At 47.0% G+C, this 21,426-nt stretch overlaps 1 protein-coding gene across 5 annotated transcripts; it reads right to left on the reverse strand.

Moving 5' to 3' along the window:
* Positions 1-1,932: 1,932 nt before the first annotated feature.
* Positions 1,933-10,681, reverse strand: LOC119961621 (zinc finger protein 436-like). Of its 5 annotated transcripts, none has more exons than XM_038788917.1 (2): positions 10,579-10,663; positions 1,933-2,924 (listed from the first exon to the last, which is right to left on the reverse strand). In XM_038788917.1, the coding sequence occupies exon 2, from the start codon at positions 2,820-2,822 to the stop codon at positions 2,049-2,051; it is 774 nt and encodes a 257-aa protein (XP_038644845.1). In that variant the 5' UTR covers positions 2,823-2,924; positions 10,579-10,663; the 3' UTR covers positions 1,933-2,048. The 5 variants fall into 5 exon arrangements, 4 of the variants coding, with proteins under 4 accessions (XP_038644845.1, XP_038644846.1, XP_038644843.1 ...); XM_038788918.1 differs by lacking the exon at positions 10,579-10,663 and adding an exon at positions 8,828-8,839; XM_038788915.1 differs by lacking the exon at positions 10,579-10,663 and adding an exon at positions 4,653-4,706.
* Between the last annotated feature and the right edge of the window lie 10,745 nt (positions 10,682-21,426).

A 21,426-nucleotide genomic window follows, 5' to 3' on the forward strand; every position in this document is an offset into this window, starting at 1 on the left:
TCAAACTTTTGAATAAAACAGTTTCTTTCCACTTCAATGGACTTTTTTTAAGAGTCCATTGACCCTTCTACAGAACTCTTACAACAAGGAACAACAAACGTTAACTGTGTTTCACTCGCCACAGATGTGGCATGGTTGCAAAGTGGTTAGCACTGCTACATCACAGCACCAGCGACCTGGGTTCAATTACAGCCTGGTGTGACTGTGGCATTTGCACGTTCTCCCTGTGTCTGTGTAGGTTCCCTCCGGGTGCTCCAGTTTTCTCCAAATATGTGCAGGTTGGGTGGATTGACCATGCTAAATTGCCCGTTAGTGTCCAAAAAAAGGTTAGGTGGAGTTACTGGGATAGAGTGGAGGCATGGTCTTAAATAGGGTGCTTTTCCAAGGCCGATGCAGGCTCAATGGATGGAATGGCCTCCTTCTGCATTGTAAATTCTCTGGTTCTGGAGGATTTTCTCTCACAGTTTGATCCGATGTGTCTGTCTGCTGGTATTTTCCGGCAGTAGCAAAGTGGTTAGCACTGTTGCTTCACAGCGCCAGGATTCCGAGTTAAATTCGCGTTGGGTCTGCACGTCCATCCTCGTCTGTGTGGGTTTCCTCCAGGTGCTCCGGTTTCCTCCCACAAGTCCAGAAAGATGTGCTTGTTAGGTAATTTGGACATTTTGAATTCTCTCTCCGTGTACCCGAACCGGCACCGGATTGTGGCGACTAGGGGCTTTTCACGGTAACTTCATTGCACTGTTAATGTCAGCCTACTTGTGACAATAACAAAGAATATTATTAATACGTGTTTGGGTATTTTAGAGAGCAGGTGGAACTTCCTTGGTTCTACCTGTTATCCCCTCAGCTATTCCATCTGTTTTTGGTTAATGTGTCTGGAGTCTGAGTTCTTCCAGTCTGTCTCCAATTCTCCTTTCTGTCTCGTGTATATGGGTCCAGGTAGCTTGGTGTTGTCATTTGTGTTGTCTAGTTGTCTGTCTGACGCCAGCAGGTAGTGTTGTCTCTCGATAATGACTGTGCTGCTACCCTTGTCTTCTGGTCTTATGAACATATCTGTGTTGGATCCAAGCCCACAAATTGTCTGCCTTTGTTTGTTTGTCTCTTGTATTTCACTGTGACAGGGCAGAGACCTGATTGAAGGGATTCAAACATGGGAGTTCTGGGAAAGATGGGCAAGGATTTGGGAGATGACAACATGTTCAAAGAATTTGGAGAGGAGAGGGAGGTTGAAGATGGGGCAGTAATTTGTAAGGATGGCAGGGTCAATGGCTTGTTTTATTGAAGAGGTGGTGATGATGGCAGATTTGAAGGACAGAGGGATAGTACCTGGAGAGAGAGAAATGTTGACAATATCCGTGGACACAGGGTAGTTGGCTGATCAGTAGCTTAGTGGGAATAGGGTCGATGGAGCAGGAGCTGGGTCTCATGGACAAGATGAGCTCGGAGAGGGCATGAGGGGAGATGGGAGAGAAAGTAGTGAAAGATGTGAGTTCAGGACTCGGGAAAGGATTACTTTCGAGACAGTTTGGTCCGGTGGGCTCGTGGAAGGGAGGGAAGCAGCAGAGGCAGTTGATCGGATTTACTCGATCTCAGTCACAAAGAAGCTCCACACGCTCCTCACAGTTCTTGTTGGAGGTGAGGATGGAAGAGACAGGGGAGAGCGAGAGTACTTCAAAAGGAACAAACTTGTGTCAGAGATATTAAAAAGTTTCAACACACTGCGTATTTAACACAAATCTAATTTATTTGACTTTTAGGCAGAATATCAGTCCCTGTAAATGGGCTGGAGTTTGTTATCAGCTGAAAGAGACCCAAATGAACATGGTTCAGTCCTGAATGTGAAGAACAGCAAAATCCAATCACTGTGGTTACTTGTGGCCTCGTTGGTGTTTCAGCAGGTTGAAAGACTGAGTGAATCCCTTCCCAAACTTGGAGCAGGTGAACGGCCTATACCTTGCGTGAATTCGCTGGTGCATTTGCATGTTAGATAACTGAGTGAATCCATTCCCACACTTGGAGCAGGTGAATGGCCTCTCCCCAGTATTAACTTACTGATGCTTCTGCAGGTCAGATGACTGAGTGAATCCCTTCCCACACGGTGCGCAGGGGAATGGCCTCTCCCCAGTGTGAATTCGCTGATGTACAGTGAGGTCAGACGATCGCCTGAACCCAGTCCCGCAGTGAGAGCACCTGAATGGTCTTTCGTCAGTGTGAACACGTTGATGGCGTATCAGATCCCCAGGACTTTTATAGCTCTTCACACAGTCTGGACATTGGAACGGTCTCTCATCAGTGTGAACTCGCTGGTGACTCAGCAGGTTGGATGACCGAGTGAATCCTTTCCCACACTGGGAGCAGGTGAATGGCCTCTCTCCGGTGTGAATTCGCTGATGTACAATGAGGTCAGATGATCGTCTGAACCCAGTCCCGCATTGAGAGCACCTGAACGGTTTCTCATCAGTGTGAACACGTTGATGGCGAATCAGATCCCCAGGACTTTTATAGCTCTTCACACAGTCTGGACATTGGAACGGTCTCTTATCAGTGTGAACCCACTGGTGTCTCAGCAGGTGGGATGAATTAATAAATCCCTTCCCACACTTGGAGCAGGTGAATGGTCTCACCCCAGTGTGACTGCGTCGATGAGTTTCCAGCAGGGATGGGTAAGTGAATCCTTTCCCACAGTCCGCACATTTCCAGGGTTTCTCCTCGCTGTGACTGCATTTATGGCTTGTGAGGCCTGATGATCGAGCGAATCCTCGTCCACACACACAACACGTGTATGGTTTCCCCGCACTGTGAAAAATGCTTTCATGTTCCATGATATTCCGAATATGATAAATTGAAGTCTCTGTCAGATCCTGATGTTATGCTTGGTTTGAGTTTCCGGACTTTGAAGCCTCCCCTTCGAACACCCTGTGAAACTGATTTAAAACAGAAAATAGGGAGTGAGAGAAAACCCACAAAAACACAAAGGCAGGTTGTGAAATTGAGCTGAATGAATCTGGCCACTTGTAGACTGGCCGACACTGGGAAAAAGTGACCGTGAAAACTGCTGGATCGTCATAAAAGCCCAACTGGCCTCTGGGAGGAGAGAGAAAGAGGTGAAGAGGGATTTTGTATATCTACAAGCCAGATTAAAGAGAATAGATGGCAAAGCAAATTCGATCTTGAGCTTCATGGACAGTAATATTGATGCCAAAACTATGCTTCTGGTGGCACGGTGGTTAGCACTGTTGCCTCACAGTGCCAGGGACCTGGGTTCAATTCCAGCCTTGATGACTGTGTGGAATTTGCACTTTCTCCCCATGTCTGCGTGGGTTTCCACCCGGTGCTCAGGTTTCCTCCAACAGTCCAAAGAAGGGCAAGTTAGGTGGATTGACCTTGATAAATTGCCCCTTAGTGTCCAGGGATGTGCAGGTTAGGTTGTGCTGTGGGGTTACAAGGACAGGGTAGTGGTGTGGGTCTAGACAGGCTGCCCGTCCAGAGAGTCGGTGTAGACTCGATGGGCTGAATGGCCTCCTTCTGCACTGTAGGAATTCTATGGTTCTAATTCTATTCAATGAATCTTTATAAAGCTCTGGTCACCACTCTTCAGGAAGGATATGAAGGTTCTTGGAGAAGGTGCAGAGAATTGCCAGAATGGTTCCAGCAAAGGAGGTTGAGGGGAGATTTGATTCAGGTCCACAAGATTATGCGAGGTTTCCATCGGGTGGACAAAGAAACTCTGTTTCCATTCACTGATCGTACGAGCACTAGGTAGACAGATTTAAAGTTTTGGGTAAAAGCTGGATTGATCTATATAAGATCCTGAGGGGTCTTGACAAGTTTGATGTGGAGAGGATGTTTCCTCTTGTGGGAGAATCGAGAACGAGGGTATCACTGTTGCAAAATAAGGAGTCACCCATTTCAGATGGAGATGAGGATTTTTTATTCTCGAGGGTTGTAAAACTTTGGAAATCACGTCCTTAAAAGGCAGTAGGAGCAGAGTCCGTGAATCTTTTTAAGGCAGAACTGGATAGATTCTTGATGAGCAAGGGGGTGAAAGGTCATCAGGGGTAGGCAGGAATGTGGAACTGAGGTTAGAATGAGGTCAGCCGCAATCTTATTGAATGCCGAGTAGGCTCGAGGGGCCGAGTGGCCTGATCCTAGTTTGTATGTAAAAGGTACAGGAGATATGAGGTGATATGAGAAATGTTTTTACACAGTGACCGGCAATGACCTGAAACTTGCTGCCGATCAGGGAGTTTGAAAACAGACACAATGAATGATTTGATTTGTAAAGGAAATTGGATTTGAGGGAAATAAACCTGCGAGGATACAGGGATGGAGCAGGAGAATGGGACTGACTGGATTGCTCCAGAGAGCTAGCATGGATTCAATGGGCCGAATGCCATTCTCTGTGCCATCATGTCTCTGACTCGTTTGTGTAATCTCGTTTTGTAATTTAACCCCGGGGGGTTCAGATATCACTCAGGTAAATCTGTGCTACATTCCCTCCGAGGCCATTCTATCCTTCCTCAGGCTTGTTGCCCAGAACTGAACACAGTTCTCCAGGTTTGGTCTAACCAGGGTTTGAGAATCTCGGGGCTTTTCCAGTCACACTGAGACCTGAAATCTTCCCTCACAGACAGAACAGACAAACCTTTTACCTTCCACACCCAGATGCTGCTGAAATTCAGGTTCTGATGAATCGAGTGACTCTGTCAGATCGCGATGTGACGTTTGGTTTGCGTTTCCCGTCTGTTAAACCTCCACTTCCAGTATCCTATAAATTTACAGAAACCTCACTGTCAGTTTAGGATAGAAATTCCCAACATTCTCTCCTCGCCAACTTTGATTAAATGTATTCCTGGAGGTTTGATCACATGACCTGCCCCCATCCTCCAGCCATTAATCGGTCGACACATCCATCCTTGTGACACACTGCCTTCTTCGGCCAATTGGGAAGCAGAAGGACTCATTACCTTACAGGACAGTGGTTGACTGTCAGCCAATCAACCTTTATCCCATTTTCAATATCTGAAGAGAAATATTCAAAAATCTCCTTTACTGTCCCAATGATTTTCTCGACACCCAGGTATGAAGCTCACCAAGGCAGAAGGTAAAATTTGATTTCATTCAAAGTTTATTGATGACAATGGAACCATTGTCGATTGTTGCAAAGACCCATCAGGTTCACTCCTGTCCTTCAGTGAAGGAAATCTTCTATCCTTACCTGGTCTGGCCTACATGTGATTCCAGATCCACAGTCAGCTGGTTCACTCTTAAAATGCTCTGAGATGCACTCAGTTCATGGGCAATTAGGGATGGGCAGTGAATGCTGGCCCAGCCAGCGACACCCACATCCCGGGAATGAACAGAAAAAAAAATCTGCCATCCTTACCTGGTCTGGCCGACACGATTCCAAACCACAGCAATGTGGTTGACTCTTTAAATGCCCTCCGAGATGGCCGAGCCAGCCACTCGGTTTGAGGGAAATTAGGGATGGGCAATAAATGTTGGCCCCCAGCCAGTGACTCCCACAAATTATTCAAATAAAATCCTGGAGACTCCAGTCAGTCAATCTGGGAAAGTTGGCAACCGGTCCAGGCTCGCAGCACATGCGCCCTGCGGCACCTTGTCCTCTGTAAAGATGGCAGCCGGTAACCCGGGCCTGTCACCGCTCAGCTCTCACTCTGTTCGGTGCCCGTTAAGACCGCACCGTTAACATTTTACTCGGGAGTTGAAGCCTCCTCAGGGTTTTTCTGAAGCCTCCCCAAGTCACTCCGCAGCTTCTATTGCTTCCCGGCTACCCACCGGCTCCATTTCTTTGCACACATGAAGTGTGTGGGTGATCTCCCTCTGAACTGCACATTAGATTAATTAATGACTAACTCATATTTATTGTTATCCAATGTAAACATCTTCCACTTGTCTATCATATCAAACCTTTTCATAATCTTGCAGGATCAGGTCATCCTTCATTCCCTTTTCCAAAGAAAAGGTTATGCCCTGTCCAATCTTTCTTGCTGGGTATAACCTGCCAGTTCAGGCATAATTCAAATATCTTTTCCTGCATCTTCTCCAGTCCTTCGAGATCCATTTTACAATATGGAGACTTTAACTAATCTGAGCAGCAAATTCACTGTTGCACCAAATGCCTGTATGTTGCAGCATTTTAGTCATTTTACTGTTAGCTGAATGTAAGATGGGACAGAACAAGATCCAACGAGCCAGTCTGTAACACTGCAGAGCATCTACAAACCTGCCTCTTCCACTTACTGCTAAACTCTTAACCTGTCAGCTGTGGCATCAAGAATAATGTGTCAGAGAAAGACTGGATTTCAGCTCGGTGACACTGGGCCAGACTAAATTAGTTCACAGGATTGTTGAGCTAATGTATCCATATCATAAAATGGATCTGGAAGGACTGGGGACGATACGGGAAAGTATATCAGAATGACGCCTGAACGGGCAGGTTACAGCCAGCAAGAAATGCAGTGGCTCGAGGATCCATATAGGCTCCCCCCGCTTCCATTTCATGTGTTCTTATGAACATCACTGTAAACCATTTCCATGCAGACACAACAGATGGAACAAACACCAGTTCATCGCCTTCCTTCCCATATTCCAGGATTCCAAACACACTTTCCAGGTGACCGTGATTTATTTGTACTTCTTGCCATCCAGTGTTGTGTATTCACTGCTCACGATTTGGTCTCCCCTACACTGAGGAGATTAAATCTGGATTGGGTGACTGTGGAGCATCACCATTCAGTCTGCAAACATAATCCTGAGCTTCTGATCATTTTAACATTTTAATTCCCTGCCCCACTCCCACTCTGTCCACAGCCTCCTGCACTGCTCCAATAAAGCTCAAAGGAAACTCGAGGAACAGAACCTCCATACGGACATTGACCCAGGGCCGGGTTTCAAACTCGGGTCCTCAGTACCGTAGTTTTGTAAACTCTTTTTACGGGACAATAGAAGGTTTGTATTCGGTAAATTGAGACTAAATATTGCATCAAGGTCGGACAGAAGTCAGTTGATTCATCAGACCCTGAATATCATCATTCGAATGTGGAAGGAGAAATGTTTCTCTGTTCTCAATGAGAAAAGATTTCAAACATCAGTGTGACTGGAAAAGCCCGAGACTCACACAACACACACCCAAGTGAGAGTGTTCCAGTGAACTGACTGTGGAAAGAGCTTTAACCAGTTACACAGTGGGGAGGTGGTGGTGTAGTGGTATCGTGGCTGGACTAGTCATCCATAAACCCAGGATAATGATCTGGGGACCCGGGTTTGAATCCTACTACCACAGCTGATGGAATTTAAACTCAATAATATTTCTGGAATTAAAAGTCTATGAAACCAGCTGGTTCACTAATGTACTTTCGGGAGGGAAATCTGCCGTCCTTACCCAGTCTAGTCAACATGTGACTCCAGACCCATATCAATGTGGTTGACTCTTACCAGCCCTCAAGGGCAATTAGGGATGTGTAATAAATGCTGGCACAGCCTGCGACGCCCACGTCCAATGCATTAAAAAAATTGTTTCACTGATTGTAACTCAATTAATGATCACCACTTATTTAATCATCTGCTGCAGATTTTTAGCTAATTAATACAGTAATTTTTAATGAATACAGGGCATCATATGGCGCAGTGGTTAGCACTGGGACTGCGGCACCGAGGGCTCAGGTTCGAATCCCGGCCCTGGATCACTGTCCGTGTGGCGTTTGCACATTTTCCCCATGTCTGCGTGGATTTCAACCCCACAACACAAAATTGTGCACGTTAGGCGGATTGGCCATGTTAAATTGCCCCTTAATTTGGAAAAAAAATAATCGGGTACTCTAAATTTATACAAATAAAAGATAAATTGCCTGATCAAGGATGAGGTTCTGTTTCTCAAGTTTCCTTTGAGCTTTATTGGAGCAGTACTCTAAATTTATATGGAAAAAATACTTTTCACTGTACCTCACTGAGCCTTCTTCAAAATTCTTCATTCATGGAAGGTGGGCGTCACTGGCTGGACGAGCATTTACTGCTCATTCCAATTACCCTTGAACTGCGTGTCTTGTGAGGCTATTTCAGTGGGCACTTACAAGTCAACCATGACATTGCTGTGGATCTGTAGTAATGTGTAGGCCAGACCACGTAAGGAGAGCAGAATTCCTGAAGGACACGACGGGTTTTTACAACAATCGACAAAGTCACCGTTAGACTTGTACTTTGAGACTTTTATTCAATTTCAATATCTATCATAGGCAGATTGGATCCCAGATCATTAACCTGGGTCTCTGGATTACTAGCCCAGTAACAATACCATTACTCTACTGCCTGGCCCACACAGTCTTGGCAGAATATGATGTCCAGTAACTTCACAAAATTATGGAGTAATTTACTTTTTCAATCAAATTCTGATATCTCTGCAGTTTCTGGAAACATTTTGGTTGAAGGTGTTATTTTTAAAAATAAAGATCTAGCCTTTGCAATATAATTACCGAATACACCAATTCACTAATGATAATTAATGTTCACCACTGAATAATCATCAATGTAATTATTGTTTTATGGTATGAAATCAATACATGGTTAATATAGAAAAGGTACAGAAGGTGAAATGGCTGCAGGAAGCCACGTGTTAGAGGTATAAAAGTGTTTTTTGCTATGAAATCAATGCATAGTTAATATAGAAAAGGTACAGAAGGGGAAATGGCTGCAGGAAGCCACGTGTTAGAGGTATAAAAGGGCTTCCTTGACCTTGTTACCAATGACAGTGAATACACTATGAAAATAACAATTTTAAAACTAAATGTGATTACACATACGTACTTACAGCTTCTTACATTACATCAGTGAATATGTTTCAAAAGTACTTCATTGGCTTTAAAAGACTTCAGAGGGTTCAGTGGCAGTGCAAGGTTTTATAGAAATGTACATTTATTCAAGTAGCCCGCAAACTAGGCTATACCCCTATCTCTGTGAGACTTAATTACCTGCAAATGCTCGCATTCAAAGCATTGTTTCCATCTTTGACTATATATATGTTTCTAGAACATACCTCTTCATTCACCTGATGAAGGAGCAGTGCTCCGAAAGCTAGTGATTTGAAGCTGTTGGACTTTAACCTGGTGTTGTAAGACTTCTATTCTGACAAGTGTGAGGTTGTCCATTTTGGAAGGACAAATATGAATGCGGAATACAGGGTTAACGGAAGGGTTCTTGGCACTGTGGAGGAACAGAGAGATCTTGGGGTTTATGTTCATAGATCTTTGAAAGTTGCCACTCAAGTGGATGGAGCTGTAAAGAAGGCCTATGGTGTGCTAGCGTTCATTAGCAGAGGGATTGAATTTAAGAGCTGTGAGGTGATGATGCAGCTGTACAAAACCTTGGTAAGGCCACATTTGGAGTATTATGTGCAGTTCTGGTCACCTCATTTTACGAGGGATGCAGAAGCTTTGGAAAAGGTGCAAGGGAGATTTACCAGGATGTTGCCTGGAATGGAGAGTAGGTCTTATGAGGAAAGGTTGAGGGTGCTAGGCTTTTTCTCATTGGAACGGAGAAGGATGAGGGATGACTTGATAGAGGTTTATAAGATGATCAGGGGAAGAGATAGAGTAGACAGTCAGAGACTTTTTCCCCGGGTGGAACAAACCATTACAAGGGGACATAAATTTAATGCGAATGGTGGAAAATATAGGGGGGATGTCAGAGGTAGGTTCTTTACCCAGAGAGTAGTGGGGGCATGGAATGCACTGCCTGTGGAAGTAGTTGAGTCGGAAACATTAGGGACATTCAAGCGGCTATTGGAGAGGTACATGGATTATGGTAGAATAATGAAGTGTAGAATAATGAAGTGTAGATTAATTTGTTCTTAAGGGCAGCACAGTAGCATTGTGGATAGCACAATTGCTTCACAGCTCTAGGGTCCCAGGTTCGATTCCTGGCTTGGGTCACTGTCTGTGCGGAGTCTGCACATTCTCCCCGTGCGTGCGTGGGTTTCCTCCGGGTGCTCTGGTTTCCTCCCACAGTCCAAAGATGTGCAGGTTCAGTGGATTGGTCAAGATAAATTGCCCTTAAGTGTCAAAAATTGCCCTTAGTGTTGGGTGTGGTTACTGCATTATGGGGTTGGGTGGAGGTGTTGACCTCGGGTAGGGTGCTCTTTCCAAGAGCCGGTGCAGACTCGATGGGCCGCTTCTGCACTGTAAATTCTATGATAATCTAGAATTAATCTAGGACAAAGGTTGGGCACAGCATCGTGGGCCAAAGGGCCTATTCTGTGCTGTATGTTTCTATGTTCTATCTGTTGGATGAAGCTGAAGGGTTTGCTCCAACTCAGGGGGCGGTGCTGGAGGACTAACCGGGGGCGGCTGGTCATCCAGCCAATCAGAGTGAATGGGAGGCGGAGCAAAGCCGGGACTCTCGCTCCGTACGCATGCGCCAGGCCACCCGGGCCTATCTCGGTGAAAAGGCCGAGCACCTTTCGCCGGTTCAACTGCAAATCCGAGATTCGTATTCGGGGTGACACGGAGTGTTTATGAAGCCTCCCGACCCATCCGCCGGCTCCATCCCTCCCTCATGACTCACCGAGCGGGATCTGACCAGGAATCTCCAGCCCACCACCTGAATCCTGAACTGTACTCGGCACAGCGCATGCTCCACCTCACGTGGGAGACCGGGCTCAGACCCCGCCCCATATTCACTCCGATTGGTTGGAGGACCCGCCCAAACCACTCGGTCCTCCAGGCCCATCCCTCTCTTCCTATTGGATCAGAGCTGCCGTCAATCATTCCCACTGCATTGTGAGTTCAGGCATGCGCAGTGGCCATGCTGGACTCGGCCGGGAGGTTTCACTGAAGCTGTTTTGTGGCTTCACTACTTTAGCTTATGTCTGATGTTGATGTTCGTTTTTTTAATATGATTTTGTGAGTTTTGAGACCTGCACATTATGTTCATATGCAGGATTAAGCCAGCATCTGCCTTAGCATGGTGCTGGGTGTGAAAAGAACTAAGCAAAAGAAAATAAAGTAAATAATGGATAAAACAAAAGAAGGGAGTGCTGCTAAAACAACGAGTGGAGCACAACCCAAATGGAACAAGAAAGGGAACAGAAACTTATCTAAAACCCGTCAAATTAGAGTCTGAAAATCGGGGTCGATAAAGCAATCCAACCCCTGCGGTGCCCACCGAGCACGGGAATCTTCCAGTGTGCCCATGGACACCGCATGCTCCCTCTCCAGGGACAGCCGGCCGTGAACGAGGCCGCGGAAGAGGGGCAGACTGTCGGGCTGGACGACCCCCTCTGGGACAGACAACATAAACGTGCTCTACGGTCTCCACCAGGCCGCAAAAGGAGCAGGTCTCTGGCAGAGCCGCGAAGTGGCAGGTTTCACTGTAACCCGGTGGAGGCTCCAAACCCCAATAAGAAGTTTCCGGGCCCGGGTTTGCATCGAGCGGGGGGACAGCTGCGGCCTGCTCCCGGTGACAGGCCTGAGTTAACGGCCGCCGTCTTTATAGAGGCTGCAAACCCGCAGGGGGCAAAACATCAGAGATAGAGTTTGTTGTGAAACCAGTGGGATATTGTAAAACAGGAGGTCATGGTTACAGTCAACAACTTCTATTTATATAACACCTTTAACATCATAAATCATCCCAGTCAACTTCACAGGAACATTATAAAACAAAGTGAGACACCCAGACACAAAAGGAGATATTAGGACAGGTGACCAAAAACTTGGTCAAAGACGTGAGTTTTAAAGAGTCTGAAAGGAGGTAAGTGAGGTGGAGACAGGGAGGTTCAAGGAGGGAATTCAGTGCTTGGGGCCGAGGGAACTGAAAACTATGGCGGAGTAATTAGAATCGGGGGTGTGCAAGAGTCCAGGATCAGAGCTGTGCAGATATCTCAGGGGGTTGTGGAGCTGGAAGAGATGACAGACACAGGAAGAGACAAGTCCATGGAGGGATTTGAAAACAAGGGTGAGAATTGACTGGGAGCAAATGCACGTATCGGAGCACAGGGATCATAGGGGAAAGGAACTTGCTGTGAATAAAGACATGGATCGCAGACTTTTGGATGGCTTTAAGTTTCCAGAGGTAGACTGTGGGAGAGCAGCCAGGTGTGTAATGGAATTGTAGAATCGGGAGGTGAAGATGGTAAATTGCCTTAGTATCTAAAAAGGTTAGGGGGTTACAGGGATAAGTGGGGGTGTGGGTTTAGCTAGGGTGCTCTTTCCAAAGGCCAGTGCAGTTCAACGGGCCGAATGGCCTTCCGCACTGTAAATTCTATGAGGTCAGAAGCTCATATTGGGATCAAATGTGATACCAAGTTTACAAAGAGACTGGCTAAGTCTCAGACTGTTGCCAGGGAGAGGGATAGAGTCGGTATGTCAGGAATGGAGATTGGTGCAGGGACCGAACAGTGGATTCAGTCTTCTCCATATTTGATTCAAGATATTTAGTCAACAGGAAGAGAACCAGAATGGGCCCTGAGTGTGATATCTGGTATAACTTAGTTCAAGAGGGAGAGGTTAAACAAAGGAAACCCTGGAAGATTTGGAGAAACAACCTTTGCGATTGCTCATCAAATCTCCACACAGTCAGTTCTGGACACAAGGTTAACATTTGTTATTCTGTCTGCTCAGTCAGGATGATTCAGATTAAAGTCTGTCACAAGTCATGAATGAAATGAAATTAAAATGAAAATTGCTTATTGTCACAAGTAGGCTTCAAATGAAGTTACTGTGAAAAGCTCCTAGTTGCCACATTCCAGCGCCTGTTCGGGGAGGCTCGTACAGGAATGAAGTGACTTATAAAGCATATTCTTACCTCTAATTATATAACTTTGGTAAAAAGATACAAAAATAATGATCTAATACTTTATTTGGATTTCAGCCCAGGGAGGAGGGAGAGTGTGTGGGACAGGGATTTACAGCTTTGGGGAAAGAAGAGAGAAAAACTGTTCCCCAGAAACTGGAATTGTCTGTTCTGAATTTCTATCTTTTACTGATAGTGTGGCCTTTGTAAACTCCTTTTCCAGGGCATTAGGAGAGGATTTTCAGACAGGAAACAAACCAAATATCACATTAAGATCCGGCAGTATCACTTAATTAATCAGGACCTGAATATCCTCAGACTATGAATGTGGAATGAAAAATGTTTGTTCTGTTTGTGGGAAAATATTTCAAACATATGTGCGACTAGAAAAGCACTAAGACACACACACACACCTGAGTGAGTGTGTTCCAGTGGACAGACTGTGGAAAGCGCTTTAACCAGTTACAGCCTGAAAAACACACCATTCACTAAGGGAAGAAAACCATACACGTGTTCTGTGTGAGGACAGAGCTTCACTTGATTGTCTAAAGTGGAAATGCACAAAGACACTGACTCCATGGAGACACTGTGGAAACATGTGGAAGTTGGATGTTCAGCAGTTTAATGAGAATCGAGCCAAAGGAGCAAAGGGTAAGTATCAGAGACAAGATGAGCTCTGAGAGAGCATGATGGGAGATAGCAGGAAAAGAGGAGAAAGATGTGAGTTCAGAATTTGGACAAAAATTTCGAGGCAGTTTTACTGAGTGGTTTCGTGCAAGAGGAGCAGCAGAATCAGCTGGTTGGATTGGTTCAATGGGTCGGGTTTTCCAGTCCTTCCTGCTGGCTGGATCTTCCACAGATCTCTCGGACTGCTGTTCCGGTTCACTGGTTGTCTCATTCGGTTCGCTGTAGGCCTCCTGGGGTCTGTGGAAGAACTCCCAGAGCCTCATTTGCCTGATGAATTCCCTGGAGCGGAAAAACTACGACATCACCTTCGCAGCCTTCAACACATCATTGATGAAAATGAACATCTTGCCAAAGCCATCCCCACACCCCCACTACTTGCCTTCAAACAACCACGCAACTTCGAACAGACCATTGTAAATTACCCAGCCTTCAGGAGAACAGCGACCACGACACCACACAACCCTGCCATGGCAACCTCTGCAAGATGTGCCCAATCATCAACATGGGTACCACCATGACACGCGGGAACACCACCCACCGGATACGCGGTACATACTCGTGGTGACTCGGCCAACGTTGTCAACCTCATACACTGCAGGAAAGGATATGCCAAGGCGTGGTACGTTGGCGAGACCATGCAGACGCTGAAAGAAGTTACTGTGAAAATCCCCTAGTTGCCACATTCTGGCGCCTGTTTGGGTAAGCTGGTACAGGAATTGAACCCACGCTGCTGGCCTTGTTCTGCATCACAAACCAGCTGTCTAGCCCACTGAGCTAAACCACTGCATGACACTCAGCAGGCAGCAATGTTCTCTTCCAATCGGGGAACACTTCAGCAGCCAAAGGCAATCAGCCTCTGATCTTCGAGTAAGCGTTCTTCAAGGCAGCCTTCAGGACGCATGGCAATGCAGAATCGCTGAGCAGAAACTGATAGCCAAGTTCCACACACATGACTAGGGCCTCAACCGGGACCTTGGATTCATGTCGCATTACATTCACCCCCCCACTATCTGTCCTGCTCTCACGAAATCCGACCAACTGTCCTGGCTTGAGACAATTCACCCCTCATTAACCTGTGATTATCCCTCTCTCCAGTCGCACCATCTGGACCTGTAAAGACTTAATTACCTGCAAAGACTCGCATTCAAAGTACCATCTCGCATCATTGAATTTTTCTATATGTGTTTGTGGAACCTACCTCTTCATTTACCTGTGGAAGGAGCTGCGCTCCGAAAGGTAGTGATTCCAAACCTGTTGGACTTTAACCTGGTGTTGGAAGACTCCTTTCCGTGCCTACCCCAGTCCGACGCCAGCATCGCCACACCATATATAGGAAGCATTTAGGGTGGCATTTGACACAGTTGTTAGCATTGCAGCCTCACGGCGCTGAGGACCTGGGTTTGAATCCCAGCCCTGGGTTACTGTTAGTGTGGAGTTTGCACATTCTCCACGTGTCTGCATGGGTTCCACCCCCACAACCCAAAGATGTGCAAGTTAGGTGGATTGGCCACGCTAAATTGCCCGCCCAGCTTTTGAACAATGTCAAACATAGTTAAATGGGAGTGAATTGAGAATTATCTGTCACTTATATTTGACCCGTGTTTTGGTGTGAAACGTTCTGCAGCCGAAATCCCGTTCATGTATAAGAAAGGAGGGGTGACAGCAAATCCGTACTGAGCCTGGATTTTCTCATCTCCCTCAGTGACTTTTCCTGTTTCTCCATCATGAAGGCCGAATTTTTCAAAAATATGGTTCAGTTAAATCTCTGCCATTTCCCCCAATTCATGTCTGTCTATTTGAGGACACATTACCATTCGACTGTTCTATGTTTAATTTGTTTTGGGTGGTGATTAAAATATAAACTACGTCTACAAAGTCATTAAATTATTTTGTGAACTGAGCAAACTGCCAAGATCCGCACTTTGTTTTTTCATGTATGGAACAATCTGTCTGGACTGTGCGCAGAACAATACTGTTCACTGTACCTCGGTACCCGTGACACTAAATCAAATCCAATCAAAGAGACAGTTTCTTACTCGTCTTCAGGTTGAACAATGAGCCGCCTTAAACATTATTAATTCATGGGAGGTGGGGGTCACTGGCTGGGCCAGCATTACTGCTCATTCCAATTACCCTTGAACTGTGTGTCTTGTGAGGCTATTTCAGGAGGCAATTTCAAGTCAAACACAACATTGCTGTGGATCTGGAGTCACGTGTAGGCTAGGCCACATAGGAGAGCAGATTTCCAAAAGGACATTTGTGAACCAGACGGGTTTTACAATGTAGCCACCTAAAATGGACGCTGAGCTACAAAATAAGCCAAGCGCTAAGACTGCTGGGAAACAGACAGTTAGCCAGACCAGCAGTCTGCAAAGAGAGCATTTGCATTCTGCAAGCAGCAGAAACCAGTTTGGGCTCAGGTGAGAAGACCTTAGCTAGGTGCAAATGGCAAAACGCTTTGCATGCTAATGAGGCAATCAGACCTGAACACCCACACAATATACATTTGATTCTGAATGGACACATTTGAATCAAGGGCCAGACATCGAGGCACCAGAAACCTCCAAACAAAAGGGCATAAGAAACGCCCCCCCCATCACGGAGACCCCTCGCATTGGGGAATTAAACAGTATCGATGAGGAATTACCCAATAGATATCCAAAGGTTAAAGCCCGCCCAAGAAGAGGGAAGGACAATGGGATCCCTATAAAAGACAGGGACCTCGTGTTGTCCGGTCTGTTTTGTGCTCCGGCTTAACTTCTGTCAAGGTCTGCTTTTCCGTGCTCCGGCTCTGACCAAGACCTTGAAGATCCAATCTGACTCCAGCCGTTGAGCACCAGCCGCCGAACCGTAAGTGCCAGTACGACGCTCGCTACGCGAACTAAGCCCGCTAGAACCCCCAGTGACCAGAACGCTTGCTGAAGGTTGCAGCCCAAGACAGACGAAGGCCTCGCTCCCTGACCTTGCCTGTTCCTGTTAGATAAGTATTCTGATTACTTTAGTTTAGTCATAGCTTAGTCTCTTAGTGTGTGCATGAATATTTATTACAACTGTATAATAAATATTATCGTTTGGACCTTACTAATCGGTGTATCGTCTTTATTACTTTGAACTTGACCTTGGAATACTTGTGACGGTGTCTATACGGCACCTGGCGACTCCTAAGCTGAATAAATACACAGAACAGAGCCTAGTGGTGTTAAGCACTTGGAAGTTAATACACCCCAATAAACGCGTTTTGCCCACATAGCAAAACGTGCAACATTTAGTGGCGACATCCTGACGGGACAATGGTTGTAAGTGGAAACCCCACACCGTCCAGGACCCAGAAATTTGAATTGGAAACTCCAACTTACAGAGAAAGTAAGAAAGTAAAGAAATCACGAGTATTCAAGGTGTTCAAACTAATAAGCGTAATTCGGAAGTTGGTGTTTAGTGCATGCGTACTAACAGGGCTGTAAGGTAAAACTGAAAGCATTTTTGTTGCGACAAACTTTCGGTAGTTTTGTGAACGGAACATAGCGTAAGCCGTACCCGTTTCTTGAAACACAACCCCAGCAACCCCCTGTACCAAATTAACTAAAAGAGAGTCAGAGAAAATGGCCATGCAGGCAATGGAACGTCTGATAGATCCAGAAAGGTTTGTGGTCGCAGTGACCAGCAGCAGTAGCAGAGTAGGTCAGTGTCCCACGTGGGAGCTGGAACTCCGCAAATATCTGCAGAGAAAGGGATGGCCCCTTTGGAAAGAGTTTTGTTTGAATGAGGAGACAGGTCCCGGAAGTATAGGACATACTTGGTGGGAGAACCTCTCTCAAATTCACAAAAAGAACCTTAGTAAAGCACGTAAGCCGATGGCAATTGTGTCCTGTTTGGCACAGTTGCGAGGCACAGAGGAGGTCGTCAGGACGCTCCGGGCAGATTTAGAAGAAAGGAACCGAATGAGTAAGGTCGATGTCAGGGACATTGAGAAAGAAAATCTGGATCTAAGAGGGAAGTTGGTAGAGAAAGGTAGAGAGGTGGATGATGCCAAGAGGGCACATCAGTCTTGTCTAGCCCATCTCAGCAGTTCCCAGACCCAGTACGAAAAGGCTTATCAGGACGTGCAACGTGCCGTTCTGATAAGAGAGGAATCAGAGAAGCAGGTGGAGGCATTGCAGAGGCAATGCTCTGACCTCAAAGCAGCTTTGAGAGCACTCCATGCTGCAACCACAGAACAAAGGCAAAGTACTGTGGATCACGCGAAATGCAGGAAACAGATTGCAGAGCTGCAATCGCTGCTTTCGGTGCAAAATGTGCTTTGGAACCCAGTTAGATGGAAAAAATGCCCCAGATTGGCAAGAATTAAGTGAAACAGCGCAGCGATATGTTCAGGGAACATGTGCGCCAGCAGCGCAACAGAAAAGGCAGGCACCCCCACCCCCCACAGATCAGATCATAACCGCACCCATGAACCCCGTAACCACGCAGAGAAAAGCTATAACAGAAGGCGCACCAGATATAACCTACACCACCCCCTTAACTGTAACCCAGCTCAGGGACGCATGTGAGAAGATCACTCTGTTCCTCCCCACCGCAGACCCCCACCAGTTCTTTGCTAAAGTAAAACAGCAGGCTACCATGTACGGCCTGGATGAGAGAGAGCAGGTTAAGCTCACAGTTCTGAGCTTAGACCAGTCAGTAGTAGCAGCCCTCCCCGACCCACAGAACGTTGCCGGAGGCACCCTAGAGGAGATGCACACCTCCATTTTAGATGCCATAGGGTATAATCGAGGTGACCCCGTGGAAGGACTGAATAAGTGCCGGCAGAAAAGATCCGAACACCCCACAGCATTCGCAGGAAGGCTGTGGATTCATTTCAACGCAGTTTTCGGCGAGTTAAATAGAGCGCATTTGAACCGGGAAAATATGGTCAAATGGACGCGCACTATAATCTCACACGCGACAGAGGCAGGACAGAGCGCTTGCAACAGTTATGACCCCTCAGAAGAGGCCCATAATGAGAAATGGGTCCTGAAAAGGTTGTCCCGCGCTTGGGAGCAATCAATTCAGGGAAAGAGTAAGGTTAGATCCCCAGAAGAGGCTCAGGCTGCCGCAGATATTCAGGCAGTGAGAGAGCACCAGAAACCCGCATGGGTAAATGAAGGGAAGAGCAGCCCACAACAGAAAGGACAGGAGTGCTATAACTGTGGACAGTTAGGGCATTGGGCAAAGGAATGCAATGCACCCCAGCGATCTCAGAGAGGCCAGCAGACAGGCACTCTGAACCGCAGTAAGGCAAAACCCATCCACAATATAGCAGTACAGTCAGGACCCACCAAGGTGGACGAGACGAACTGACGGTGTTCGGGCTCCCCCACTTGGGTCTGTGACACACTATGGGATTCATCAGGGAGACCCGTAGTCACAGCGAGAGTAAAAGGGAAGCCCATAGAGTTACTGTGGGACACAGGAGGCTCCCGCACCACCATCAACTCCACGACCACGGCACATGCAGACACGTGGCCGACCACATCCACCATTACACTTAGCGGGTTCACCGGACACTCGCAGCAGGGACATATCACAGCACCCGTAGCAATCCAGCTAGGGAACATTTCCACCAAACACCCAGTTGTTTTAGTAAATCTTCCCCGGACAGCAGAACACATCCTAGAGATAGACTTTATGAACGCTCATAGCTTGTCGTTCGACCCAGTGAACCAGTGTGTCTGGCGCATGGCTAGATCAGACAGAGCACCAGCCACCCTCACAGTAGGAGACTACGCTAATCGGATTAGCGCAGTGGGAGAGTACTCATTTGACCTGACTACACTCCACTCCGACAGACAAATAAAAGCCCTACTGAACAAACACAGGACAGCATTTGCCAGTCACCGTCATGACTGTGGCAGAATGACTGGACCAGTTCACGTTACCGGACAGGACCCCCGACCACAGAAACAGTATAGATTTCCCCTGGAAGCAGAGGTGGAAATAGAAAAGGTGATAGGAAGCTTATTGGAGCAAGGTGTGCTCAGAACGGTAGCCTCGACCAATAATGCCCCTATTTGGCCAGTGAGGAAGCCCGATGGATCATGGCGTCTGACCATCGATTATCGGGAACTCAACAAAGTCACCCCCGCAGTAGCCCCAACGGTAGCTACTAGTCCCGAGACCATGCTCAAACAGGGTCTCAACTCCAAATACTTCACGGTATTGGACATCAGTAACGGATTCTGGTCAATACCATTGGCAAAAGCGTGCCAGTACAAATTTGCCTTCACTTTCAAATCGCAGCAGTATACGTGGACATGCCTCCCACAAGGATTCCACAATTCCCCCTCCATTTTCCACCGACAGCTGGCAAGTGGTTTAGAGAAATTCTCCCGCCCCGAATGTCTGGTACAGTATGTAGACGACCTACTACTGCAGACAGACACAAAGGCAGAGCACATTACGCTTCTGGCCGAACTCCTGGAACTTTTAACCGAGATTGGATGTAAAGTTAACCCAAGAAAGGCCCAGATTTTGGAAATAAAGTGATGTATTTGGGAACAGTCATCACACACGGCAAACGCGAGATCGAATTCAAAAGAATTGATTCGATTGTCAAATTGCCCCTTCCCCAAAATGTTTCGGCCCTCCGGTCGTTTTTAGGACTGGTTGGCTATTGTCGGAACCACATCGACGGATTCGCGACAAAAGCCGCCCCACTTTCAGACCTCCTTAAGAAAGGAGCCCCCTGGGAATGGCTTCCGCAGCATACAGAGGCTGTGGAAGAGTTAAAAAGAGCCCTTAGCGCAGCACCCGCGCTGCTAGTCCCAGACCAACTTTCCCCCTATGCAATAGAGGTAGCGAGCACCGATCTGACCCTCTCGGCCGTGTTGCTTCAGGAACGGCACGAGCAGCTAAGACCAGTGGCTTATGCCTCCCGACTGTTAGACCCGGTAGAACAAGGATTCTCTGCCTGTTAGAGGCACCTCCTTGCTGTCTTCTGGGCAGTACAATACTTCTCATACATTACCGGACTCAACCCCATTACTATTCTGACCGAACACACACCCACACAGTTACTCCTAGACGGTCGACTGAAGGACGGTTCAGTTAGCCAGATTAGGGCAGCTAGGTGGACACTACTCCTACAAGGACGGGACATTACAGTAAAACGGACCCGCACACACACATATTTAGCAGACAACCTCCAATACCCCGGACAGCCCCATGACTGTGAAATTGTAGCTCCCCTGCATAACACAGGACCCTTTATCGCAAAAACACCCCCCAGGAAGATAGGGAACCCAAAACAAAGTCCCCAACCCACAGACACGTGTGGACCCCTGAGGATTTACGTGGACGGTTCCTCCACAGTTTTAAATGGTGAGCGTATCACAGGATGTGGCATCTATGTCGAGGACGCGCAGGGTCGCGCTCTCGAAGAAATCGCTCTAAAACTACCAGGTCACTTAGGCGCGCAGGCAGCAGAGCTCGCGGCCATAGCGTATATAGTGGACCACCCCGATTCTTTCCCCAGCCCAGCAGACATATATTCAGACAGCTTATATGTCTGTAACAGTTTGACCGATTTTCTGCCCCTGTGGAGGACACGAGGTTTTGTCTCCGCAGACGGGAAACCCCTTCCATCAGCCCCTCTGCTCCAGCATATTTTAGAAAAAGCGAAGGACAGGACCTTCGGCATAATAAAGGTAAGAAGTCACCATAGGTCATCCCCCCCTGGGAATGTAAAGGCCGACGCACTGGCTAAGGCAGGTTCCAGGCGAGGACACTTATGGACCCCCCCCAGCTAGCGCACCAGCTAGCGCCCCTGTGAGCGCAGTCCAAATCTCACAGACAGATATTAAAGATCTTGTAGCAGCACAAAAGCAGGATAAGGACCTCAGAGAGGTTTTTAAAGGCAACTTTGTGCCAGAGTACGAGAGATTTAAACACGCACTGACC

The sequence above is a fragment of the Scyliorhinus canicula genome, unplaced genomic scaffold (genome assembly GCF_902713615.1).
Source record: "Scyliorhinus canicula unplaced genomic scaffold, sScyCan1.1, whole genome shotgun sequence".
Taxonomy (NCBI): Eukaryota; Metazoa; Chordata; class Chondrichthyes; order Carcharhiniformes; family Scyliorhinidae; genus Scyliorhinus; species Scyliorhinus canicula.